Source organism: Entelurus aequoreus, linkage group LG07 (assembly GCF_033978785.1).
Source record: "Entelurus aequoreus isolate RoL-2023_Sb linkage group LG07, RoL_Eaeq_v1.1, whole genome shotgun sequence".
NCBI classification, from domain to species: Eukaryota; Metazoa; Chordata; class Actinopteri; order Syngnathiformes; family Syngnathidae; genus Entelurus; species Entelurus aequoreus.
Genome location: NC_084737.1, coordinates 55,046,026 through 55,068,422, shown reverse-complemented (window position 1 = coordinate 55,068,422; position 22,397 = coordinate 55,046,026). Strand labels below are relative to the sequence as shown.

At 40.1% G+C, this 22,397-nt stretch overlaps 1 protein-coding gene across 1 annotated transcript; it reads left to right on the top strand.

The window, feature by feature from the left end:
* Positions 1-30: 30 nt before the first annotated feature.
* LOC133654046 (insulin receptor substrate 2-like) lies at positions 31-21,535 on the top strand. The gene is made up of 3 exons (XM_062053999.1): positions 31-2,791; positions 6,200-6,681; positions 19,189-21,535. Exons 1-3 carry the CDS (start codon positions 213-215, stop codon positions 19,191-19,193), a joined length of 3,066 nt encoding a protein of 1,021 aa, XP_061909983.1. The 5' UTR covers positions 31-212; the 3' UTR covers positions 19,194-21,535.
* The last annotated feature ends 862 nt before the right edge of the window (positions 21,536-22,397 follow it).

Sequence of the window (22,397 nt, the reverse complement as noted above, 5' to 3'; positions counted from 1 at the left end):
CCTATGACTCGATGTTCCATTCTGTTTTTAGAGCAACGCGTCACATGTTGTTTTTCTCCACAACCGGATCACTTGGACGCTCGCCTTGACCGCAGCTTTGACGTTAAACATCGCGGAAACGTCTGCAATGGACTGAATGACAACAGCGTCGCCTTCACATCTTCTATATTTGATTTTTCCCGGCTCAAATTGAGAACTTTTGTAGCAGAGAAATGGCGAGTCCTCCGGGGGCGGCGGGACACTTATTATTGAATGGCGTCAAGAAGTGCGGCGACCTGCGAAAACACAAACACGGACACCGGCGCTTTTTCGTGCTGAGAGAGCCAACCGAGAACTCTCCTGCACGACTGGAGTACTACGACAGTGAGAAGAAATGGCGGAGCAAGGGCGCAGCCAAACGGGTGATCGGTTTGGACTCCTGCCTCTGCGTAAACAAGCGGGCGGACGCCAAAAACAAACACCTGATCGCTCTCTACACCAAGGACGAGTACTTTGCTGTGGCTGCAGACAGCGAGCAGGACCAGGAGAGCTGGTACGTGGTTCTGACGGACCTTCTGGCCGAGTGCAGGATGTACGACAGCCCCGCGTCCACGTCCTCTCTAGTGGGCTTTGAGGAGGCCAGCTATGGACTTGTTGCCCCTGCTGCCTACAAGGAGGTATGGCAGGTCAATTTAAAATCCAGAGGCCTGGGTCAGGTGAAAAATCTCACGGGCGTGTTTAGACTTTGTTTGTCCAGCCGGACAATCAGTTTTGTGAAGCTGAACTCGGAAACGGCGGCGGTCTGTTTACAGCTGATGAACATCAGGAGATGCGGCCACTCGGACAGCTTCTTCTTCATTGAGGTAGGGCGATCAGCAATTACTGGGCCCGGGGAATTCTGGATGCAGGCAGAGGACTCTGTGGTGGCCCAAAACATTCATGAGACCATTTTGGAGGCCATGAAGGAACTCTCTGAGTTTAGGCCCAGGAGCAAAAGTCAGTCAGCCAGCACCACCCCGATCTCGGTGCCCTCACGACGCAACCTCAACAACTTACCTCCAAGTCAGACGGGCCTGGTGAGGCGATCCAGAACTGACAGCATGGCTGCGTCGTCCCCAGGGAGGAAGTTTACATCCTGCCGAGTGAGAACCTCCAGCGAAGGAGACGGAAGTGTGCCGTGGCCTGTGTCCACATCAATGCCTGTGACCGCGAGTCCCACCAGTTCAAACTCTGGCGTTCAACTCAGCAGGTCCCACACACTAAGCAGCGGGCGCACTTGCAGGATGCTAGAGTCGTCCTCTAACCTGCATCACAGCCTGTCTGTAGCGATGTCCAACTCCCCTCCTTGTCCCTCCAGCCCCATCAGTGTTTCTCCTGGATATGCTGGGCTCTCCACCCCTGACAAGGCTGGCCGACCCTTCAGCTGCAGCGCTTCCATCTCTGGTTCCCTTAGCGACACCACCTTCATACTGTGCGATGATTACAGCTGTAGTCCAGTCGACGCAAAGTTGTCCTTGTCCTGCACCGACTCCCTGTCCAGCACACCCCCATCACGCAATGAAGGAGCAGGGCTGGATAAAGCTTACAGGAAGCGAACGCACTCCCTCACCACGCCACGCCAACAAAAGGTGGTTACACCGCTGTCCTCTGCCTCCCTGGATGAGTACATGCTCATGAGGTTGAGTGGCTATGGACACAACACCACCTCACCCAAAGTGAGCTATCCAGAAGATTATGGAGACATAGAGATAGGCTCGTCCAGAAGTTCAAGTAGTAACCTTGGTGACGACGGCTACATGCCCATGACTCTAGGTGTGGCGCCGCTATCAGGCAAGGTAGACAACTATGTGCCCATGAGCCCCATGTGTGTCTCTGCTCCAAAGCAAATTGTAAACCCCAGAGTGCATCCTCACGGGGCTGCCAGCAGGGGCTGTAAGACCAGCTCCCCCTCCAGCATCTCACTGGAGGACAACGGTTACATGAGAATGTGGTGTGGCTCCAAGTCCTCCATGGACAGCCCAGGCAGGCATGGAGAATACATGACCATGTCACCAGGAAACCCCCCTGCACTGCAGACTCCCCCTGATTACTATACAGGTGCAACGGCTGTAGAACCGACATCAGTGAGGGCAGCGTACCAATCCAGCTCCCACACACTCCCTGCTAATGTCCAAGCCTCCAAGAATGATGAGGGAAGCCAGTATGTGTTGATGAGCCCTCAGAGTTCCCTCCGGGGAGGGTCAGATTCAGACTACTATTCTATGATGCAACCTGCTGCAGCTCAAGCTTTGTCACAAAGCTCTTTAACGGCATCCCCAGCAAGACACGACTGGGTGGAGAACCGGCCCCACAGAGGGAGACTGGGCAGACCCAACAGGCTGCCCCTTGACACCATCAGGACCCTGCCTAGCATGAATGAGCACCCAGTGCCCGGCAAGCCCAGTAGCCCCGGAGAGTACATTAACATCGACTTGGAGAGGAACCGATTCTCTCTGCCTTCAAATGAGTCTGCAGAGAGGAGGCTGTCAACTTTGACTTCAAGCGACGAGTGTTCCAGGAGGTCTTGTCTGACTTCTTACAGCAAACTTGAGTTGGCCTCGCACCCGCTAGAGGAGGCTGAAGGTATTGTTGCAGACCACTTGGATACACTCCCAGACTTGTCTACGTGTCCGAGCTCAAAAGAGGATGGTGTGTACCATCTGGACGACGAGAACAGGCCAAGAGAGAGGAATGATGTTGAAAGTGACTACACCGAAAGGACGTTTGGGATGAACAGCTCATCCCCGCAACTTGTCCCTCAGGGGACAACAAGGTATGTGCTTTTTCTTTTTTTAACAAGAAGTGTTCACTTCCACTCTGTAGCCTGAGGATGTAAACAATATATTTAAAGGTGTTACGTAAAGGGTGTCAAATGAGCAGCAAATCAAATCAAAATAAATTGATTCAATGTGAATGAGATATAAAAATCATTCTAATTTGCTCTGTCAGCTGTAACACAAAGCTAGTAAGTGGATATTTTGTTCAGATAGGAAGGATTTAGTTGTTTTCAGTGCAAACGTGTAATGCAGCCTTATTATAAGTTAAATGCAAATATAAAATGTATAATTCAAAATGCCATTTACAAATCTATCAAACAACAAAGATAAATGGAGTGAAATAGTCAATATAATTATTTACCTTGTAAGCCAGGCAGTTACAATTAATGTACGCAGCACTATTGAATCTTGAGCATTAATCAACACATTTAAAGACTTGCATACAGTTTGACATGTGCACTTCGGTTAAAGGTTGCGGCTGTGCGACTGCATCATAATCATGCTACTACACATTATACTGCACCTGCATTTTGTGTGTCTGTAAAATGAAATACTTTGAGATTTAATTTACAAAACATAACGTTACCCCAGCCTATAATATTTCCAACATATGTGTACACACGAGTAATGTTTGACCATATTCTATTCTATCCTAAATAAGACATTTAGATTTTTCTGGCGCTGATTGATTGATCGAGAAGTTTGACATCTTAAAGAATTTAATCCATGTAATGCTTCAAAAAGGCAAATGGATGGCACAAAAAGCCAAAAGGCTTGTTTCTATTGTGGTCTATTCATCACATTTGATTTATTCAATAATAACAGATATATAACCTGTAACATGTATATAAAAAAATACGTTAAAAAATGGATACATTATGTACATATACACAGTATACATGTCAGGTGATTTGAAAAACAATATATACAAAAATTGGGGGTGGAGGGTATATATACACTATGTACATGACACTATGTACATGACATGACTGTTATCATCATTTTGTAATTCTTGCACAGCTTTGCGTTCTCGTCGAGTAAGTGGTGAAGTTTGTGGCCTCAATATTTTGATTTAATGGAATTAATAACAACATATTCTGTTCTGAATGTTTTTTGTTAGAATTTCCCCAACAAGGCCTTTGTTGAGCTTTTAGCAGATGCTGGTAGATGTAAGATATGGATATAGTGATGCTAAATATTCAGCAAACAACCTAGAATCTTGTTGCCCCCTGTACTATGAGCAGGAAATGTTAAACTGGTATTTATGAGAAGGTTCAAATGTGCTGTAAAATTTGAAAAAAACCCTGAATATGAATTATAAAGTTCCATCCCTCCATTTCCTACCGCTTGTCTCTTTAAGGGCCGTGGGGGGCTGGAGCCTATCCCAGTTATTTATTAATAAATAAAAGGTTTTAAAGGCCTACTGAAACCCACTACTACCAACCACGCAGTCTGATAGTTTATATATCAATGATGAAATCTTAACATTGCAACACATGCCAATACAGCCGGGTTAACTTATAAAGTGCAATTTTAAAATTCCCGCCACACTTCCGGTTGAAAAACTCCTTTGGATATGATTTATGCGCGTGACGTCACAAAAGCAACGGAAGTGGTTGGACCCCATCGGACCCGATAGAAAAGCCTCTTGTTTTCTTTGACAAAATTCCACAGTATTCTGAATCTTTTGCAATTTGTTTAATGAACAATGGAGACTGCAAAGAAGAACGTTGTGGGTGGGATCGATCGATGTCTTAGCGGCTAAGTACAATACTGTAATATCCGTGATATTTGCATTAGTGTACTGTGTCTTTAAGGGTTTGGGGAACGCGCATGCGCGAGTGAGTTGGCGGAGAACTTGAGTGTGTGTGATCGTGACTTTTGGCTAACAGCAGCTCGTGTATGTGTGTGCGTTACTTTTTGAACTACAACCAGTTACCGCTTGTTAATAAAGCGATTGAGCAATTTGTTTAATGGACACTGGAGACTGCAAATAAGAAAGTTGGAGCCGGTGGAGCAGCGGACTACAGCAACACCAACACCAGGAGGTTGTGTTGTGTTTTGAGCAGGATAGCAGACGCACTACGGTGAGTCTAGCTTTGGCTTCCAAACATTTGATCGATTGCCCGTACGTGCGTGTCGATATGTGCATGTGACGTACGTAACTTTGGGGAAATATATGTTTCTTGCCGACTCTGATGGCGGCCGGGGTGTCGTCAAAAGCGTACAACGCCCGCCGCCGCATCTAAGTTAGCTACGCAGCTAGGTTAGCTTCTGTTTTTTTAGCTTCGCCAAGCGGAATATTATTAATCGTGTATTTACATGTTCATGGTTTAATAGTATTATTGATCTTCTGTCTATCCATCCAGTCAGGGTTTTTTTAAAATTTAGTTTCTATCTGCGTTTGAGACTGGCGCTATCGCGTTGGCTACGTTGCTAGGTAAGCTTCTGTTTTTTTAGCTTCGCCAAGCGGAATATTATTAATCGTGTATTTACATGTTCATGGTTTCATAGTATTATTGATCTTCTGTCTATGCATCCAGTCAGGTTTTTTTTTAATTTAGTTTCTATCTGCATTTGAGACTGCTGCTATCAAGTTGGCTACGTAGCTAGGTTAGCTTCTATTTTTTTTAGCTTCGCAAAGCTGAATTATTAATCGTGTATTTACATGTTCAGTCACTGTGAATGTCCATTTTGCGTTCTCGACTCTCATTTTCAAGAGGATATAGTATCTAAAATGGTTTAAAATACAAATCTGTGATACACAATAGAAAAAGGAGAGAGTGTGGAATCCAATGAGCCAGCTTGTACCTAAGTTACGGTCAGAGCGAAAAAAGATACGTCCATCACTGCCTTTCAAGTCCTTCACTGTAACGTTCCTCATCTACGAATCTTTCATCCTCGCTCAAATTAATGGTGTAATCGTCACTTTCTCGGTCCGAATCTCTCTCGCTCCATTGTAAACAACGGGAATTGTGAGCAGCACTACCGCTTGTGACGTCACGCTACTTCCGGTACATGCAGGGCTTTTTTTATCAGCGAGCAAAAGTTGCGAACTTTATCGTCGATTTTCTCTACTAAATCCTTTCAGCAAAAATATGGCAATATCGCGAAATGCTCAAGTATGACACATAGAATGGATCTGCTATTCCCGTTTAAATAAAAAAAATTCATTTCAGTAGGCCTTTAAACATTTAACACTTCAGTTGGGCTTTTTACTGTACGTAATGATTTTTTTTTTAGTCTTTGCCTTTACCCTCCATAAAGTTTGGTTAAATTTGCTAACCATAAAGAACTTGCTAAGTATAATATTAACATAATTTCGCACACTGATCCAAATAAAGTTTTGCAGAGGTTATAATGTCTTCATGATTTAATTAGTTTTTTATTTCTTTATTTTCCAGTAGCCAGAGCGGCAGAGGAAGGAGGCATTCGTTGGAGGAGCTGGCAGTCCCAGAAGACATTGGGGTCTTCCTCCTGGAGGGTGCCTCTTCATCCACACTGAACCCTGTTGGCTCCGCCAAGGTGATTCGCGCCAACCCCCAAGGACGTCGACGCCATAGCTCCGAGACCTTCTCCTCCATGGCCACTGTCACTCCTGTCTTCCCTTCATTTGCTCACGGGGAGACTGGGAAGAGGCACAGCTCCGTGGAGAACATCTCGTCACGAAGCAGTGAGGGCTCGGACGAGGAGTATGGAAGTCCCGTCAACCGCTCAGCTGGTTACCCTCACGGACTCAACTATATTTCCTTGAACCTACTGGATGGCAAATGCGATGAGTTGGTTGGCTTCAAACCAGCAAGCAGCTGCAAAGGCGGCGTTGGTGGATTACACAGCACGCCATATGCCTGCTTGGGCTTCAAGGAGGCTGCAACCACTGCCAAAGGTGAGACGTTTAAACTTTTTTTGGCTCAGCTTTTATTACCTACACTTAACCCATATAATGCCAGATTGACACCAATGCTTTAAATGGGCAGCCAGTAAACTGCCATGGAAAGTCTGACGATACATATTTGTCACAGTAGCAAAAAGGCTAATTTACTGGTAACCAGGTAAACCCTTTTCAAGGATTTTCCATAAATGTATGTTCTGTGTTCAATTAAAATTATTTATATATATATATATATATATATATATATATATATATATATATATATATATATATATATATATATATATATATTTACACACACAGTATATATACACACATACACATTTTATTTCACAATAATTAGTAATGTTTTACAAAAAGCATCATTCTCGTTTAAATGAGCCTGAATTGTTATTGGTCAAAGGGGAACTGCACTTTTTTTGGAATTTTGCCTATCTTTCAAAATCATTATGAAAGACATGATGGCGGATGGATTTTTTTTTAATGCATTCTAAATAATAAATACATTTGATCCAAAGTCCGCTTACAATGGAGCCTATGGGAGCCGTTCCGTTCTGCCTATAGAAAGCCTAAAACACATCCAAACACAACTCAATTAGGGTTTTATATACATTATGTAAATATATATGTAATGTAGTAACAGGCACATTTTTAATAACATTTAATATTTATGTATTTCGATAATTTTTAGCGTACGAGGCGCAATAATTTAAAAAGCGCATTAATTTAAAAAACGCATCACAACGTTTTTCGTGTCGCCAGTTCCAGGTCTTAAATGCCGGCCAAAGTGTCTCAACTTGTCGGATTATATTCTCAGCCATCTGCTTTCCAGGTGAGAGGCATGATTTATGATCTACAATAAACTTACAGAGAGCAGGGAAACCGCAGACCACTTGATGTAAACATAGGGACAAACGGAAGTGATTACATCACCGCTGTAAATAGTTTGTCAGCGATAGTGCTTATAAAAACAATATCACTATCCATCCATCCATTTTCTACCGCTTGTCCCTTTTTGGGGTCGCGGGGGAGCTGGAGCTTATCTCAGCTGCATAATACTTAGTTAATATTGAAGTCACTGAATGTAAATTGAGTATTGTTGGCGCTTTTTTGTTATTTATCAGATTTTATGGGCGGAATAGTGGCGCTCCCATTGGCTCCGCTGTAAGCTGACTTTTATTTACGTTTTTTTAATATTTAGAATGCATTAAAAAAAATCCATCCGTCGTCATGTCTTTCATAATGATTGTGAATGATAAGCAAAATTTAAGTGCAGTTCTCCTTTTAAACCAAATCTTACACTACTCAAACAAGTTAAGGAAATCGGGATTTCATGATGACTGTAAAATGCACTATAACCTTTACTTAAACTTAATTTGAACTCCTCTAAACTTTTGAATGCACATGTCCAAAGGTTCATTCTGTTCAATAGCCTGCCACAAGTAGATTTAATGCTGCGTGTATGTACACCCTCGCTCATGAACACATCACGCACCTAGTCCGCCGGTGAATACGAAGATGAAGCAGAAGGGATCATTAGATACTCTTAATGGAAAAAAGCAACGTGCAACGATTCTTTTACATTTTTTACCCTACTTTTTAAAGAAACTAATGAATACAAATGACAGAGATAATTCCAAACAAGTTTCGCTTTTATTTGATGAAAAGCTAGTGTAGTGCATACACTGCATCTTACTCTTAGAAAAAATATAATCTTTATAAAGTTTGTTCTTTTTATAACGGATACAAATTGGACTTTGTGTAAAATCATTTGAAAAAAATTCTGGCATAATTACTGTGATCCTTTTTTTCGAATGTTGATCAATATGCATTGTCCCAATCAAATAAAGTTATTCAATATGGAGTTTCCTATGGAAAGCAAAACTTCTGTCTTGCATGCATACAAATAAACTCCAACATAATGTGTAAATGTGAGTGTGGATTGTTGTGTCTGCCTGTGTTGGCCCTGCGATGAGGTGGCGACTTGTTCAGGGTGTACGCTGCCTTCCGTCCGAGTGCAGCTGAGATAGGCTCCATTTTGTTGTATTATTTTCTCAACGTGTAGGAATGGAACACGTGGGTTATTCCAAGTATTGCCTCCCAGGTAGTTGAGGCAGCAGAAGGCTGCTGTGAAACGTGACCAGGCTGATAACAGTCAAGTAAACACTGTGAGTGAGCGTTTTTTGATTGATTGATTTAAACTTTTATTAGTAGATTGCACAGTGAAGTACATATTCCGTACAATTGACCACTAAATGGTAACACCCAAATAAGTTTTTCAACTTGTTTAAGTCGGGGTCCACTTAAATTGATTCATGATACAGATATATACTATCAAATATATACTAACATCATAATACAGTCATCACACAAGATAATCATCAGAGTATATACATTGAATTATTTACAATCCGGGGTGTGGGATATGGGGGGGGGGTTAGGTTTGGTTGGTATCAACACTTCTGTCATCAACAATCAGCATCAACAATTGCATCATCAGAGAAATGGACATTGAAACAGTGTAGGTCTGACTTGGCAGGATATGTACAGCAAGTAGTGGACATAGAGAGATATCAGAAAGCACAAGAAAAACATTTGATTATTTACAATCCGGGGAGGGTGTTAGTTTAGGGTTGAAGTTGCCTGGAGGTGTACTTTTATTGCTGTTTTGAAGGAGGATAGAGATGCCCTTTCTTTTACACCTGTTGGGAGCGCATTCAACATTCACGTGGCATAGAAAGAGAATGAGTTAAGACCTTTGTTAGTTTGTAATCTGGGTTTAACGTGGTTAGTGGAGCTCCCCCTGGTGTTGTGGTTATGGCGGTCATTTACGTTAAGGAAGTAGTTTGACATGTACTTCGGTATCAGGGAGGTGTAGCGGATTTTATAGACTAGGCTCAGTGCAAGTTGTTTTACTCTGTCCTCCACCCTGAGCCAGCCCACTTTGGAGGGACGTTCCTGATGGTGTAGCATGCAAACACTTTGAAACAGACATAATTTCAGTTTGTTTTTTATTAGAGCTACAAAATAACATGTAGGCTAATATTCATGGGATGCAAAATACTTTTTTCCATTCAATGTTAAAATGCCAAATAGGTTGTATTTTAGTTTAAAGTTTATGTAAATACATTTCTAGAAATGGATAGCAATAGCCTCCATACTAATAATTCAGAAACTTTAAAAACAAGTTATTTAATGCATTTGATCACCCCTCCACACACCATACAGAGAACAGAAGATACATATTTGTAAAATAGCACGCTGTCATGTAAATAATTTAAATAATATAAATTTTTTTACTTTTGTTTAATATAAAACAATGCACAGACGTGTTGTATATGAAAGGTATCCTTAAATGATTTCTGTTGCCCACCTGCCCACTATGTTAAAAGTAGGGATGTCCGATAATATCGGACTGCCGATATTATCGGCCGATAAATGCTTTAAAATGTAATATCGGAAATGATCAATATTGGTTTAAAAATTATCGTATCGGTTTCGAAAAGTAAAATTTATGACTTTTTAAAATGCCGCCGTGTACACGGACGTAGGGAGAACTACAGAGCGCCAATAAACCTTAAAGGCACTTCCTTTATGTGCCGGCCCAGTCACATAATATCTACGGCTTTTCACACACAAGTGGATGCAAGGCACACTTGATCAACAGCCATACAGGTCACACTGAGGGTGACCATATAAACAACTTTAACACTGTTACAAATATGCGCCACACTGTGAACCCACACCAAACAAGAATGACAAACACATCCGCACCGTAACACAACATAAACACAACAGAACAAATACCCAGAACCCCTTGCAGCACTAACTCTTCCGGGACGCTACAATATATCCCCCCCCCCCCGGCTAACCCCCAACCCCGCCCACCTCAACCTCCTCATGTCCCAAAATCCAAGCTGCTGTTTTGAGGCATGTTAAAAAAAATAAGCACTTTGTGACTTCAATAATAAATATGGCTGTGCCATTTTGGCATTTTTTTCCCATAACTTGAGTTGATTTATTTTGGAAAACCTTGTTACATTGTTTAATGCATCCAGCGGGACATCACAACAAAATTAGGCATAATAATGTGTTAATTCCACGACTATATATCGGTATCGGTTGATATCGGTATCGGTAATTAAAAGTTGGACAATATCGGATATCGGCAAAAAAGCCAGTATCGGACATCTCTAGTTAAAAGATAAGATTACTTTGCTGGTATTGTGAAATGTAACCAGTGTTTCCAACCGATAATACATTTGGCACTACCTGTTCAAAATTTGCCATGTTTATGCACGTTTATGTGGAGACTTTTATTTTGAAACCGTTAATACAGAGGCACTCCTACTTTCGGTTTTGCATATGTTACGATCATAGCTTTCGATCGTGGAGAAAAAGTTGTTGCCAATGTGAGTTTCCGAATGCTTTAACAAATATACAGTATGTGACGCATTGATGGCTTCTCCTGAGTGTGCCTAAGCAACCCAGTGCCACGGATAGATTACAGTTCTGTGGGAAACGATGGTAACTGTGGAGGAGCGATTGCGTTGCAGTCTGCTGTTTGAGTTCGCTTCATCAGCCTAATAGCCCAGCACCTACACACACACACTCTATGTGCATGTGTGCACACTAAAAGTAAGTGTAGTATATGGCGTCACATTAGTAACAAAAATCCGAGCGCATAAAAACTGTTATCGCGCGCTGATTTTTCACTTCGTGCGCGCGCGCGTGGTGCCTTTGTGCGCGCGCGCGGCGCCTTTTTGCGTTCGCGCGGCGCCTTTCTGCGCGCGTGCGGTGCCTTCCTGCGCGCGCGCCGTCTCGGTCTGTGCGCTGTCATGTTTCATTTTGGTACTTTGGGGGCGGGCATGCTTAGGCGGCCCCTTCTTTCTGATTGGCTCGAATCATTTTTAATATGAGCCAATCAGAAGTATAGCAGGGCGGGTCATCTTCAATATGTATCAAGATTTGCGGAGGAAGAAGTGGATCAAAAAATGTCGGCTGAAAAAGAGGTAAGTTGAGGAACACAGTTATTTACATTATTGAACTCGTTTGGAGTGATTGTAAGGGTACTATTACTAATAATAATAATAATACATTTTTATTTATAAAGCACTTTTCATACATTTAAAATGATGCTCAAAGTGCTTTACATAGTTAAAAACAAAATGAGAAATAACACACACACCCCATGAAGACAGTCAAACATGTACATAAAAATAAACAAACAACAACAACAATAATAATAACAACACAATGACAATAGGCAATCACAGGAACCCAAAAAGTCCAAAAATAATATGAAATAAGATAAGATATAATCAAACATAAAAATAAACTACAATATGAAAAACTATAAAATACAATAAAAACTGAAATATAAATATAATAAGACCATATAAAAATAGGCTAATATATGATAAAACATAAAAATAAGCTAAGATATGATAAAACATAAAAATAAGCTAAGATATGATAAAACATAAAAATAACTAATACTAATAGAATAATCCTGCACAATGGGCCTAATATTTGTGTAGTAAAGTGGTTTTTGAATTCGAGCAATGTAATCTGAAAGATGTTTAAAATATTAATGTTAATATTTTTGAAACAATATACTTCTCATAACATGAGTATCTGTGTGCATGAGAGAGTGTAAAGAAAAGCATTGCTATAGTTTCACTTCATCTGCCTTTTTTTACAACCTACTTGAAGTTGTATTTTTCTTTTTTTTTTTTCTTTTTTTTATTTCAAAGCCAATCAGAAAGAAGGGGCGGTCTAAGCATGCCCGCCCCCAAAAGTACCAAAATGAAACATGTCAGCGCACAGACCGAGACAGCGCGTGCGCAGAAAGGCACCGCGCGCGCGCAAAAGGGTGTAGCGCACGCGCACGAAGTGGAGAATCAGCGCGCGATAATAGTTTTTACGCGCTTGGATTTTTGGTACTAATGTGACGCCATAGTAGTAACGATCGCATTGCAGCGCGTGCACGTGTGCTGTTTATGTTGGGCTTCCTCAAACTTGTGATGTCATTGAGCTTTAGGCAGTTCCGGCTGTTTTTCAATGGGATCAGCCTCAGCATGTGTTGCACGTCAATACAAACTTTGTGGACCCCTTTCACTGTGATCAATCTTGTGTCCCGGAATATCCCAATCAACAAAACACAGGCCGCAGTACGTCATAAACAGAGTGCGGCTGAATGTTGACATAAAATGAAACCTGACCCTTGGCCTGTGCATTGTGACCGCCCTAAAGTTGATGGCGGCAGACAGCGCTTTGAGGGCTGATATGTAAGCATAAGTAAATATATGTCCTTGAAGGCAGCAACAGAGTGGGCGTGTTGCTATGCAGTCGCCAGCTAACTGTATGTCACATTCCTCACAGCTTCATGGTACTTTCACCGAAAGCGCCTTTTATTCAGCACCACATCTTAGGTGGGCAGCGCGGCGGTTATGTTAGTCTATCATGAAGCCCAAATTCTATAAAACCAGAGCATGGAATCTAGATTTAGGTTTGACATCTTGATTTATTCCCTGACGCAACTTTGTTTTCATTCACTCTCATGTGCATGAATGTCTTACTTGTTTACACTTTACAAAATCAAAAGTTTGAATTAATTAAGAATTCTCTCTAGTTGACTCAGGGTCAGAATTATACCAAAAAATAGAACAGCGTCCCAATCAAAGCATTGTCTAACCCTTTACTCCTGAAGCAATTGTCGATATGAAAAGCATCCTTTAAATTACACTATGTATCAAATAGAACACAATTGAATTGCAGCTTGTGTTGGATTGTTTTGCTGCTCGACTGAGGCTTTAGAGTGAATGCATGCATGATGGGACACGAAGACACGTGCACAACCCCACCCTTCTGCCTCATTAAGTCTTCCACTTGGCAGAAATGAGACGAGCAGAAGTGCGAAGGGCTTCTGCACGGTATTTTTTGTTCTTGAGAAAGAGGGCGGACAGAGGCGGGAGGTCCGAAGTTAAAGTGTAGTCACATGAGGTCATTCGTAGGGATGGGCTTGGCCGTGATCCCCCCCTGACCCCCGCTGGCCTGCGTTCATGTTGCGACCTGTTTACTTGTCTCATCACTTCTTTTCTGCTATTTTACTGTAATTTTTCTGACTTTGTGGATTGTTTCTAAACTTATTTGGAGTCCTGATTATTTTTTGTGTACAAGGTTGTCGCTGTCATTAATTACATACAAGAGGTGCGATCACATTCATTAAATGTCTTTATTACCCATGTAAATATAGTCACGTTCAAGCAACCCTTCTGTGTGTTAGACTTCTGGATTATTTAGAGCAGGGGTGTCCAAAGTGCGGCTCGGGAGCCATTTGCGGCCCGTAGCTATTTTTCTAAAGGCCTGCGGGACAATCTTTAGCATTCTATTAGCACGTTAGCTTTTTTGATAATTTTTGTAAGGTATACACCTCAGCGTCAAATAGTTTGTTGAAGAACTATACCTGTTAACGTTAATATGCTAGCATTTTATTTTAGCTAATTTTGTAGGCATACACCTCAGTCATATTTTGGTTCCTGATGCATGCTAAAGTTAGCGGGCTAGCATTTTTCCACTCGACGTCCATTGCACCGGTCGCCCAGGGGGGCGTCCCCACATCTGCGGTCCCCTCCAAGGTTTCTTATTGTATCCCATTGGGTTGAGTTTTTTCTTGCCCTGATGTGGGATCTGAGCCATGGCTTGTGCAGCCCTTTGAGACACTTGTGATTAAGGGCTATATAAATAAACTTTGATTGATTGATTTTTAAAAACATTTTTAAGTACACACTTCAGAGTAATATATTTTGTTACTAGACACATGATACAGTTAGCAAAAACATTTTTTTTAGCTAATTGAGCAGGTACACCCCTCAATTTCATAATTTGGTATTTCACTAATCTAAATATTGTACAGGTTTTAAAGGTGAAAATTACCAACATAGCATTCTTTGATTTGTCAGTCTGTGGACTTCAGTGGTAAAAGTTTGGGCACCCCTGAGCATTATATTTCTGTTGTCAGATCCAAGGTTAAATTGTACCTTTGCACTCATGCAAACACTCCTATTGCAAGCATTTCAAAACACTCAAATACATACTCTACTTTCTCTCGCTTCACCATCTGGCGCTGTCCCACAAGCCAAAGAGAGCTTGACCATCCACACTATGGAATTCATCTGGAAGATTAGCAGTATTCGTGTCTATCTCCTACTAAATCTCCCATCTGCTTTGACGTCATTCACTTAGTAGAATAAACAGTGATGTCATTAATGGTCGGCATACTTTGTCGCACACGCACGTACTACATCATTGGCTACCCAGGCACAACATCAATATATCCAATAAAAGAGTTGTATCAAAGATGATCCTGCCATTTAAAAGGTCACATTAGTGATGTGAGGATTTTGTTTTGCTGTAGAGAACAAAAGCACAATTTGACATAAATATAGTTTTTATGTGATTGCTCACATAGAGCAGGCATGACACTAAAATTCAATGTACATGTTTGTACACCACAAAAGTGATGGTACATAAAAAGAGCACAATGGGAAAAATACTTAAAATGCTTGAATGTCCAGTGTGCGTGGAGTGTGTGGATCGCGGAATGGTTTGACTCACCTGAGAAATGTGGGCGTTGTAGAACTTTGAAAATCCCCATTCATTTCAATTGGAATTTCCTATAAATTTTGAAAAGTGGCAATTTTGTGAAATATGGGACATAGCACAATTGCCCTGAGTGGGTTGGCATTGGAATTTTGTGAATCGGTTGAGAATTGTGAAAATGGTAACACATTTCATTAGAGAATAGGTGTAAACTGAAGTAATGTTGGGAAAACCAATAATTTTTCTGACAAAAAAAAAATGCCTTGAATGTCCTGACTAAGAGGAACACTCTGGTGGTGGAATGCTTGACATAGGATAAAAATGGGGAAGTATTCAAAAGAAAAAAGAGTAAGAAAGGTGGTATTTAATAGCTAGAATTTGTTGTAATCTGGGTAATTTGAAATGAATGTACAGAGTGAATGGAGTGTGTGGATGGCTGTTGGAACGGTTCGGAACGGGTGAGAAATGTGTGAATTGTGCAAGTTTGAAAATTGGACGTAGTAAAGCAACAAGGTTAGCGGGTAGACACCGTTACTTAGGATTACACTCACATCAGCAACAACTTTTGCACTGATAGATAGATAGATAGTACTTTATTGATTCCTTCAGGAGAGTTCCCTCAGGAAAATTAAAATGATAGAAAGTTACCGATCATAACATAGGGGGAAAAAACGAAAGCATAAGTGGCAGTTTCAAAGTAAAATTCTTCAAAACGGGAGTCTCCGCATAAACGTGCATAAAGATGGAGAATTCCAAACGTGTAGCGCCAAATGGACTAGTGTTGGTCCAAATGTATCAGTGGAGGACTTTCTCAAATAAATAAATGTACAGTATGTGAAACACTGACAAAAAGACAGAGAACTGGAAGTAATCATAAAGTCAAATCGAGCATCTTCCTGTTGTAGCCAATGAGCTTAAAGCAAGGCTAATTGACAAGTGTCTGCCAATGTTCCTCACAATGAAAGTCAGAGACTCTGCAAACAGGAAACACAAGTTGGGAAAAATAAATGAACAATGTGGATGTCGTTTTTTTACTACAAGGCATTATATTGTTTCACTTAGATATTTTATGTTATCTTATTACAATAAATAGGGCAAAAACACCAAACCACTCCAACTAACCACCACATCATAAACCTAAATTACATATGCAAATTGTCCAGACATTCATTCATTAATTATTTCATGCTCTGTACCTGTTGTTTATCCTGTGGATTTCAATGTCATTGAATGCCACTATACCTGAAAGGGTATACTATAAAGAAAAAGCATTTTCTTAAAATAAATTATGTTAATTAAACTTTCCAGTCATGGTGTGGGCATGTGTGTGTGTGCGCGCAGTGAGGTAAAAGTAGGCTGGGATGTTCTAGATCGACGTGTTAGCGGCTGGATAAGTGCGTAGCCAGTGTTCCCAGCGTTGTGCCAGCAGCCTCGGCTGCAGATGAGATTACTTGCGGCAGATTAGACAGCAGGCCTTGATCAGCTGCTGGCTACAGGGAATCAAAGCATGCCTGAGTATATTTTAGTATATCACATGATGTACAATAATAAAATAATGATATTTGATACCCTGCTGATTTTCTATGTAAATATGACCAATACAGAACAGCAGTCAGTGTAACACAGTCAAAATGTAAAAAAAAAAATGGAATTAAGGTTACATATATATTTTTTTGCAATGGATTATGGGAAGTTAAGTTAAGTTCAAGTCCCTAAACTTGGGGAATAGTTGGACTAGCGGACACTAAAATAAACACACATACAGGTGCATTGTAGTTACTGCATTGCAATTGCTCTTCCACAGTTACATTCTACAAACTAAAATGTTTCAATACTAATATATAGGAATGGGAATTGATAAGAATTTTCTGAATCCGATTCCACTTTCGATTCTGCTTAACAACTCGGTTCTTTAACGGTTTTCTTATTGATTCTTATATGGGGAAAAAAAGAGAAAAAAGGGTATATTTGCATCAATCTTGTTTAGTTTAGAGGTAACATGACCTTACGAAGCCTACAGTGAGATCTCAAATGGCACATACATAGCTTAGAAGACAAAAAGAAAAAAAAACTTTTTTGTAAATAAATATAAGAAATGTATATTCTTCTGTACAATTTGATCATGTGCAAATTACACAGCAATGTACATTTAGTACCATGTGATATTAACTTAATACATGCAGAGTGAGCTATGTCAAGCCTTTATTGGTTATAATTTTGATGATTATGGCTTAGTTTATGAAAACTTTGAATGGGAAATTTCAGAAAATGTAAGGTTTCAAAAACTGTAAGCCATGATGCTCAAAATTATAACAAATAAAGGCTTGACATACCTCACTAGGCATGTAATGAGTTAATATTGCAGATTAGTTTCACATTTGAAGATAATTGTTGACATGAATGGACTTTTACACCATATTCTAATTTTATGAGTCTTACCTGCATAATATAATGTCTGAGAGAAAATGTGGTTGCAGGAAAACATGCAGCTTTTCTCCGACTACAATTGTAAATTCACCTACCGAAAATTAGGAGTATCTACTGTAGCAAATTTGTGCTTTTGACCACAAACTTAGTAGCTGCTCGGTGATATTTGTGTAGCGGTAGACGTGAACTGGAGCTGCTCGCCTCAGAGCCAGTCAGAATCTCTCTCGTCATGCTCATCTAAATGAGAAGGCATTCGTTCCAATTTAACAAATAGCCCTTACATGATAGGATGTGTTAGTTAGTACCTGTTGTATTCAGATGATGTGCTAGCTGGGTTAAAAACACGACTTTCATTTATAATTATTGCATGCATTTATGTATTTATATGTTGAATGAAATTGAAAGTGAAGTTTAATACTGTTGCGTGATTGGCTGTTTGCGTGTCCTTCCCATTACTCAGTGACACTTCCTGTTTCCTGGGTTACCAAAGCGTGAGTGACTTCATGAAATCAATCTTGCGTCATGATTTCTGGTTTCTTCCGACCTAAAAATATAAATATATATCAGATATTTAATCAAACACATTTTATATTGATATCGATTATGTGTCTATCGCGATATATATTGACATTGTAATATCAGCCCAGCTCTGTTCTGTGCAGTAGTATATACACTTTTAATAAAAAACAAGAAACAAAAAATGTTGATGTTTTTTCTGATCTGCATTTGAGTGTGCACTGATTCAAAAATAATGTATATTGAACATATAAACAGATATAATGAAAGTGATGTTATGAAGCCGGGTTACGGGTGCCATCTACTGTTGGTAACGGCAAGATACGCCGACAGTCTTATTATCATGTGTTTGTGAGCGAGGAGGACACGCCAAATTAAAAAAAGAAATGGACGGAATTTTTTTTGTGGTGTTTTAAATGTATTTATGGGGTCAGTCACAATGAAATGAATGTGTGGGAAACAATGACATCAGCAACATGACAAAATTGTTATAAAGGCAAAACAAACCCCCAAAAAGTTATTTATTAAAATCAATTTTAAAAATAACTTTTTGGTTTTGTCTTGCTTTAATTACAACATAAAATTTTAGGCGAATACAGAATGGTTTGATCCACTTTGAAGCCACTTTGGCCATGGTGAAGGTCCGTGTTTTAGGTGTTATATACTTTTTGGGGGGCTTCTCACTGGTCCTCCTTGGGTGGTTGCCATAGTAACATAGCACAGTGAGAGTGCCCCCTCCCCCATCACTCCACATCCCACATGACATCATTATGAAATTTGCCACATTTGAGTGCTCGCCCTGCCACACCACTCTTTGCGTCCCCAAGCAGAATGTTACTCATCTGTAATGTGTACAGGAAAGTACATCATTCCATCAACATAAAACTCTGCAAGATAAAGTGTTTGATTTTAATAATGATTGATAATGGTGTCTTTTCTTTTTGTGTCTTTCAGATTGAAATGGACATCTCGGATCAACAAGACACCATTACTGCACACTGACAACCCAAAAGATGACACACACACACACGTGCGTGTCTGTACTTTTTGCTGTGACCCAAACGTGAGCTCGAGCATGCAGGCAAAGGCACCGATATTACTGTATATTTATTTATTAATTTATATATATATATATATATGTGTGTGTGTGTGTGTGTAACAAATGCACGCGTTTTGCAGGTTAAGCCTTAACCCGGAAGTGATTAATCTTCATTCATATTTGATAACACAATATTTTATTTTTATTAATCACATGCGTTAACGCATTAAGGTTGACAGCCCTAATATATATATATATATATATATATTTATTTTTTATATGTATATTTCTGTGATGAAAGTTTATCAAAAGTAACTGGAGGAGCGATCGCGCTACAGTACTAGCTCAATCCCTCCAACACACGCACACTGTCCACGTGCATGTGTGCACCCCAGGGATTACTGTCGAGGAGCGATCACACCTTGTGCATGCATGTGTTGATAATAAACCCTGCCCCAAAAAGCTGTAAACCTCGAGGTACCACCTCAGGTGTGTGTGTGTGTTGGTTTAAAGTAGTAAAGTATCAGTCAGTGAACACTGTCCCTGTGAAAGTATAGAAGTATGTACATGGAGATATAACAGGTGTGTTTATTTTGAAGGATTCATATCTATGAAGTTGCACCCAATGCCTTAAATGTCTATATTGTTATTTTCTATCAAAGAATAAGAATTTCTATATTGTTATTCTATTGTCAAAGTATTTTATGATACATTATTCCAAGAAATGGAGCAGGTATGTTGTATTAATACTAAAGTATTTTCATGATATGCTATTTATTCTCACAAGTTTATATTTGTGTCAGTCAAAAAATATATTTGTAAATGTGTAAAGTTCTATCCCAATGTTCCGCCTTTTCCCCGACCTCCAGCGCCACACCCTGATGTGATTGGACGGCATGTACACGTGACAATAGCAGGGACTTGACGGACACTAGCAAGATAAAACATGGAGGATTTCATGGGAATTTAAGAACTAAAAGAAAGTCCAAATGAGATTACATTTGTGGGAATCATCACAAATACTAGCAAATACTAATATTCTTCCTGTACTTAGACCTTTCTTTGTCCAGTCAAAATCAGAATACAATGACTACAGTACAAATGTATGTATAGTACCACATTGGCTCAAAAAGGAATTTGTAAGCAAATACACACACTTCAGGGTACTAGACGTTGAAGTCTTAGAACCAGGTTCTACTGTATACGGGTTGGTACGAGTGCACACACTTCAGGGTACTAGAAGTTGAGGGCTTAGAATCAGATCCCAGTGTATACGGAGTAGAACAGGTACACACACTTCAGGGTACTAGAACTTGAAGGCTTAGAATCAGATCCCAGTGTATACGGAGTAGTATAGGTACACACACTTCAGGGTACTAGAAGTTGAAGGCTTAAAATCAGGTCCCAGTGTATACGGAGTAGTACAAGTACACACACTTCAGGGTACTATAAGTTGAAGGCTTAGAATCAGATCCCAGTGTATACAGAGTAGTACAGGTACACACACTTCAGGGTACTAGAAGTTGAAGGCTTAGAATCAGGTCTCAGTGTATACGGGGTAGTACAGGTACACACACTTCAGGGTACTAGAAGTTGAAGGCTTAGAATCAGGTCCAAGTGTATATGGGGTAGTACAGGTACCCACACTTCAGGGTACTAGAAGTTCAAGGCTTAGAATCAGGTCCCAGTGTATTACTGACATGGCAGAATGCAAAAACAAGTTTAAAGAGTTCATTGACGTGGGTATTTATGATCTATGCCTATTCATGTGTTGTAAATAGATTAACTGTGCTGAGAGTACAGAGAATTAATAAATATAGATTTTACAACTAGAATATTCCTGTAAAAAAGATATAGATTTGTTTTGACTGTGTGTTTGATGCTTTCTTTTTCACAATGTAAAATAAAAATATAATACCTGTACATCAATTGCCTTGTTGACAGACTTGCCCTAATGGAATATGCAATGGAGACAATATTATATTATTATTACAATATTGTAGTTTACAACAGCCCAACCAAATGAACATCTTTCTTTGGTTTGCGCTTTCTACGTTTTACTTTTTAGTCTGGTGTCCTCGTCTTCCATTGTACATTGATCCATTTACATGGATACATTGTGTACATGATCTATTGTATATTCATGTCATGGTGGCAACACTGACAACAGCTGATTTGAATGATTTCATCCTTTCTGGTCGTCAGTTATTGCTTTGAATTGTATAAACTGTATAGCAACCCAAACAAATAAATATATTTAAACAAATGCAACTGCCTTCCTTTTTCTCAACATATCCTAATATTCAATCAGTATATGGTATGTTTTTTGTTTGTTTTGCACATGTTACATACATTAACATCAAGTTACTACACAATTCAACCCAGGGCATTCGATCGATCGCAACTGGACTGGTTGGTTTGTCTTTGAAGACGTTTCATCGCTTATCCGAGTAGGTTTCATCAATTTGTGCTCATAGACTTAGATTGGTCAGATCTAGTCCAGCGGCTGGTGCTAAATCCCGAAGTATTTATACTCCAAAACCAGGAGGGTGTGCCTGGGCAAGGATGGTTTCGCCCTACCGTAGTGACAAAAATAACTGTTTTAATGCAAACGAGCAATCCTACTGTCAAAGCCAACAACAGTCGTTGAGGTGTAAATTCCCCTCGTTAGCATTCATTTGGAGGCAAAAAACTGAGAACTCAACTGATAATGAATCACACAATAGATGCGTAAAGAATTTGTCTAGCAGAAATCTTACCCAACCAAAAAAATATGTATTGGCGAAAGAGTTGAACTTTGCCATGACTCCACATCGGGTTCCTACAGTTGATTTGATCACGGAATCAGCCATTAGGAAAAACAACTTAACAGAAACAGGCTGAAAGTGACAGCAGCTCTTTTTAATGCCAAGCCCTCACCCCCAAACCTCTCCTTGGAGGAGAGGAAGGCAGTAACATCACTGGGCAAAGATGAAAACATTACGATCCTGCCAGCTGACCAGGGGAGATGCACAGTCCTTCTCAACACAACTGACAACAAAACCAGTTGCTTACACTTCTCAAAGATTCCAACACATGACATCCTCAAAAGGGACCCCACAAGTGGGTACAAGAGAAGAATCGA